Source organism: Thunnus albacares, chromosome 8, assembly GCF_914725855.1.
Source record: "Thunnus albacares chromosome 8, fThuAlb1.1, whole genome shotgun sequence".
Classification (NCBI taxonomy): Eukaryota; Metazoa; Chordata; class Actinopteri; order Scombriformes; family Scombridae; genus Thunnus; species Thunnus albacares.
In genome coordinates, this window is record NC_058113.1 from 30,491,505 (window position 1) to 30,497,526 (window position 6,022).

The following is a 6,022-nucleotide window of genomic DNA, read 5'->3' on the forward strand; positions in this document are numbered from 1 at the left end:
CAAACCATGCCGACAAAATGCCCCCCAGAGCATAACAGAGCCACCAGACCCCCTCACTGTAGGGGTCAAGCATTCAGACCTGGACCAGTTTTTCCTTTAATTTGTCACCTGTCTGTAGACACAAAAGCACATTTACACACACATTCTTTCTGTATCTACAGTAACACACAAAGATCTCAGTTTAATCTTTACTGAAAATGTTTAGGTAACATTTTGAACAACAGGAAACAAACTTTTACTTAAAACTATGACTTTTGCCTTTGTTAAATTGATGGCACTAATAAAGTTCAAGATTATCTCAAAATTGTTTGATTTTGTGTCATTTTTATATCAGTATTTAATGGTAACACTAATTACCACTAGAGCGCTCATTTTACCCTTACCTTGGAGTAAATTGTGTTATAGGACTAACTTTTTTTGATGGGTGATTGTTCTAAAATCATAATAATTAGATAACTTGTTTTCATTTCCATGGATACACAACAACCTGAGGTATATATATTAAATATTATTTGAAACAAATACACTTTTATTTCGCAGTAAACTCATCAAGTTTAAAAAGCGTCTCATGTTATCCTGTTCTCCTCCACACATGTGAGTCATGTGGTAAGAATATCAGAGTCATAGCCAATCAGAAGCAGAGTAGGGGCGGGTCTTCGCAGACTGCATTATAGTACCACAACTGTCTTTCAGGAGGTTCATATCGGTACTTTACCGAATATACAAGAGTAGAGTAGAGAATGTCCCAACACGGTGATGTTTCATGGAGTAATCCCGTCAATTCCTGGATTTTAATAAAGTGTTGGATTATTTGCACAGAAACGTGAGGAAAAACTCTCGGGTAAGGCACGTTTGATTTTACTTTTTCCAAAGGGGGATGTTTTCATGTCTCAACTCAACGATGAGCGTTAATATTGAGAGATTTGGTGTATAAAGTACACTCTGCAGTGTATCATCGCTGCTCTTTCTCTCATGTGAGCCGTGTTTATTCACTATATGCATCTCTACCACGGTATTAAACTTCTATAGTGTTCGTTCAGATTTTGAATGTATTCTCAATGAGATATTATATTTGATATATTTATATTGCATATTGGGATACGTGTCAGGCTTATAGTTTGGGGTTTCATACATGTCAACGCTGTATCGTTCGCAGGGCTGCTACGCAGCTTTAACAACATTCAGCAATCAGGCGCTTTTTACTTTAAGCATAACGCCCACAAGTGGAATTTGTGTGAGTAAGAGGAGGTCCCGGGGGTCCAAAGCTGTGTTCCACTTGTTCAATAACAAGATGAACAAATATCCCGTCTATTGATCTGCTCTAGCGCTGCGTCTGAACATATATATATATATATCATCCAGCCTGCAGAGAATGTTGCCTTTGGCTGTCTGATGTTTATTAGGTGACAACAGCACACACACACACACACACACACACACACACACACACACACACACACACACCACAGAGCAAATCATAGTCTCCCTCTGATTTCATCAGGTGGGGAACAATGATGTAGTTTGATTTGGTTTGTTGTAAGATTTCATGTTACATTGTGTTTGAATATGTGTTGCTATAATTCAGCAGATCATGCTGTAAATTATGTTGGTGGTTTGGTGTTTGAGCACCTGCCCCTCTAAAGGTCTCTGTACAGCCCTGTTCATACACAATATAATCAATAGTTGTCCAGGCCCTACTTACCACTGTGGTAGGCAAAGGTAAGACTCAGGGAGCACTAGCAAGGAAGCTAAAACAATAATCAATAATCAACAATAATCAGAACCTGATTGATAGGAAGGGATGGGCAAGTGAACAGACAAGGGCTGCGTTCAAGATCAGTTTGGGGGAAGTGTTTCCTAGTGCTCCCTACCACACGAAGAACCCTGAAATATTAACTGCACCTTCAGATATTGTAATCAACTTAACCTGCAGCATCTTGTAGCACAGTTACATTACTGCACACAGACACCTGAGAAAGGCTTTTAAAAACATGTTACTTGAACTGAATTCATAGAAGAACAAACTGTAGACTGACTGAGATCTGACTAAAAGTCCTTTGCTCAGTCATGTGTAATAAGGAAGATGAACATGAGCACATGTTGTGATGCATGAATGAAACCTGACTTATCTTTTCACAAGTGTGATGACTGAACTTTGACCTCATGTGTTGATGACTCCTCTCCTCTGTCTCCTCTCACAGGGAGAAGATGATCTGCAGGATCCTTCTGCTCATCAGCCCGACCTCCTGTGTCTGTGGTTAGTTTAAACCTTCAGTTTGACATAAAGATGAACAACAGAATAAACCTTCAGCCTCACAAACATATTTTATGACTTCCATTTTAAAATATGTCAGTGAAAACATTAGAACTATTAAAGCTGGTAGATGACAGTTGGGAAGATCCTCTATCTTCAGTTATTGATTAGATTGTATTAATTATTGGCATCATGCATTACCTTTTTATACTCTTGTATCTTTAAACACTTAGCTGTATTTCTAAATATATATAGGTGGAGTTTAAGGGCTCAAATGTTAAAGTTCTTAGTTTGTCTGGTCCTCACTTTCCCTCTCTGTCTCCTCAACAGGAACATTTGTATTGAACGTGACAGAGACCTCCTACCAGGCAGAGGAGAACCACAACATCACACTGGAATGGATGTTTACAACCAAAACTGACAGTTCCTCCACCGTACTTATAATTAATTGTCAACTGTTAACTGATGTTAAATGCTTGGTCCTGTATCATCTATATGAGGGTGTTGAGGACTCAGAGTTTCAGGATGGACAGTTTGCAGGACGAGTTCAGTGTGACAAAGACGCCCTCAGAGAAGGACGAATCAGACTTCATGTGTCCAGACTCAGGACTGATGACTCGGGTCTGTACGTGTGTAAAGTGCAAACAAATTATGGTCGGAACATAGGAAAAGGCCGACTCAATGTCACTGGTAAGATGATTCAGTAAAACTCAGCAGAACTATGAAATATGTTCCCACTTAATGTGTTGTGGTTATTTAGTTTTCTTTAGTGAAATGTTGTTTCTTCACATGAATGACACAGATGTGTTTGGTGTCTTTACAGCAGCGAGGGATTGGCCTGAACCTGAGACACCAAACACAGCGAGTCGGGAAAGGATCGGCCTCTACTGTGTACTGGGACTGACAGCAGCAGCTATATCTGTACTGGCTGTTTATTCATTCACTCTCTGCCTGTTAAACAAGATTTATACTCGGTCCAGTGGTGGATTTCAGAAAACTGACAGTTTAGCAGATGGATCAGAGGAAACAGTTTGATTCACTTTTATACCAAAGACACAGAACACACAAGTTTCCCATTGGCTGGCAGGTAACCATAGCAACAACCTTGATGCTTCATGCACTTAAATTACAAACTGTAAAAACTAATAATGGAAAAAACACATCCTGCCTTTATTTTATGATTTCTCTGAGAGTTGGGACATGCTGGACACTTACACATTGATTATGTATGTATAAAGAGAATGAACATAAAGGTAATTATTTAAGTTGTGTATGATGGACACCAGGGTGTCTAGTTGGACTATTCATGATAAACATTAAGTTCATGTTAAGAGGTGTAATGTTGATGGTATGATGTCAATATGACTGTCAACAGATCATTTTCACTGTCTATTTTTGCTGAGAAAAGCCTCACACGGGAAAAAATAGGCAACACACCAAATCTCTAGATGATGCACAGCTGCAGTTACGCCTGAGCTGCGTGGCTCAGGTGTTACCAGGTGTGCTCCTGTCAGTTCACCTGACCACTGGTGATGGCAAAACAACTGGAGTTGGTTCCTGGACGCAGCACTGCGGCTGCCCACTGCTCCTAGTGTAGAGGATGGGTCAAATGCAAAGGTCAAATTTCGTTTCAGTGTATGTGAGTGCTGAGACAAAAAAGAAATCTTAATCTTAACACAACCATCTGACAGTCATCCTTAATGAGGACTTATTGTGCTAATTAGGAGTTCCAAGCTCTTGTCAAATAATATTTCTCATCTATTTAGGGTGTAAGGTTTCCAAAATCTAATTTAACAATGCATTGCCTTTCCTCATGTACAGTTCATAATGTGTACATATTGTAAATAAATCCCTATTTTTATGAGAGAAAGTTTGACTCTTTTGTGTGTCCATCCTGATAGGTAATCCAACCCAGTGAACAATGAGTTGTGATGTTCAAACCTCAAACAAGTCTGAAATGAACCAAACACTCTACAAACTTGTGTTCTCTACTAGCACCTCTGTATGTTTTAGCCAAGTTACAACTAATCACATATAATTTTTTGCATGTTGTTACTCTAAGTATGCTTTACTGTTATGTATTTGTACATGTTCTATTGTGTATATTTCATATACTTAATTACAACACAGAATCTGTAGTAAGAGTTCATGTGAGGCACTGCTCTGAACCAGACTGTCTGAATCTTTATTGGCAAGAAAGGGCCACAACATTTTGTTTTATGATCTTCACACAAAACAGAAACACACAAATAGATGTTATAAAAAAAGATGATACATTGTAAAATATATATATAGAGAGAGAGAGAGAAAGAATATAAGGTGAGCAAAAATAAATTATTTAAAAAAAATCTCAGTCAGCAAATAAAAAAATCCTCAAAAAAAGTTCTAAGCAAATATCACAGATAAAACACATAACAGCAGCAGATCTCTGTGATACATCTGTTATGTTTCAATGAGCCTAAAGGTGTAAATGAGCACACAGCTGTAACCTGCAGCCAGGTGAGGATCTCTAAACAAGATGAGCTGACTTCCAGTGAAGAGCTCCCTCTGCTGGTCTTTATCCTTAATACCAGTGTTTCCAGTTCAAAGGTTTTCTCTCAAACATACATGTGACAGACTGATAATCAATAACAGACAGTAAATAAGAGCTCACTGTAACAGACAGGATTAAAAACAGCAACAGTAAATCTCAGTTTCAATTACACATTACAATAAAACAACAAAGATCAATGTTGAGAAGTTAAAGATATAAATTCTGGAAAGAAGGTCAGAACTCAGTTTTACAGTTTTCATGACGTTAGACGATCAACAAACATGATGAAAAGATTGTTGTGGTCATTATAAACAAATGCATCACTTCCTGTGTGGCACTAGTTTCACTAATTTCACACTAATTTCATAATATTTTAGGGCCCCTGATGCAAATATTCAAAAGAGGCAATACGTGGAAATGTTTTTTAAGACACAGAGACATATTTGTCACATTGTCACAAGGCCACCCACCTTATTTTTGTACCACAAAAAGACAATTTGATCAATTCAGATATACAAATGTCAGGCACTAATGGGTCTTAGCTGGAGGGGATGTACACGTAGAGGGCAAACTTAACCCTCCCGGTCTCTAAACTCTACAGCCCACTGAGACAACATCTCCAAATCCTCTGTGACGAATTAACTGCACAACAATGGACAACTATTTGAAAGCTTAACCCCTCCACATACCATACTGATAGCTTCATTTGAGTGACAGTATTTCGTTCTTTTGGCTGGCCCTTTGCAGAAGCTGCAGCTGGGAAAAAAGAGCCTTCCATAAAGTGACATAAATTGATCATTTCAGCCTGAAAAGTTCACTATCAAGTCACCAAACTTCTGCACAGAAAGACTTGAGTTTTGGACAGCAATTAACTCATATGTCCCACATTCATGCTGCAACTTTGTCCTATTCCACAAACCCAGAATCTCACAAGAAGCTCTGGCTTGAAGAAATGAAGCCCCCCAAACAGGCAAGCCAGAGGGAAAGATTAAAGTGTTGGTCAACCCCGGCGTGCTGGCGAGATCCCCCCAAAACACACACACAGCGACAGAGAAAGAAGGAAGCAGCCTCACACCTACCTTCACAGAAGCGCAGTGCTGAAGCCCCTCGGCAAGGCAGAGCCTACAGTTAGAGATCGGAGAGAGTTGTACCCCCACCCCCCACTCCACCTCCCAACACCCCCCCTCCTCTCTCTCTCTCTCTCTCTCTGTCTCTCTCTCTCTCTCTCTCTCTCT

At 39.4% G+C, this 6,022-nt stretch overlaps 1 protein-coding gene across 1 annotated transcript; it reads left to right on the top strand.

Annotated features, from left to right (window-relative positions):
- The first annotated feature begins 715 nt into the window (after positions 1–715).
- On the top strand, positions 716–4,070 carry LOC122987425. Its single transcript, XM_044359313.1, has 4 exons — positions 716–841; positions 2,202–2,257; positions 2,585–2,944; positions 3,078–4,070. The coding sequence occupies exons 2-4, from the start codon at positions 2,209–2,211 to the stop codon at positions 3,287–3,289; spliced, it is 621 nt and encodes a 206-aa protein (XP_044215248.1). The 5' UTR covers positions 716–841; positions 2,202–2,208; the 3' UTR covers positions 3,290–4,070.
- The last annotated feature ends 1,952 nt before the right edge of the window (positions 4,071–6,022 follow it).

What these genes read in the sequence shown, in the direction of transcription:
- LOC122987425 (XM_044359313.1), top strand. Translation starts at nt 2,209, where the DNA reads ATGATCTGCAGGATCCTTCTGCTCATCAGCCCGACCTCCTGTGTCTGT. An exon ending in CCCGACCTCCTGTGTCTGTG is followed by an intron (nt 2,258 to 2,584) that starts GTTAGTTTAAAC and finishes TCTCCTCAACAG; the next exon opens with GAACATTTGTATTGAACGTG. An exon ending in AGGCCGACTCAATGTCACTG is followed by an intron (nt 2,945 to 3,077) that starts GTAAGATGATTC and finishes GTGTCTTTACAG; the next exon opens with CAGCGAGGGATTGGCCTGAA.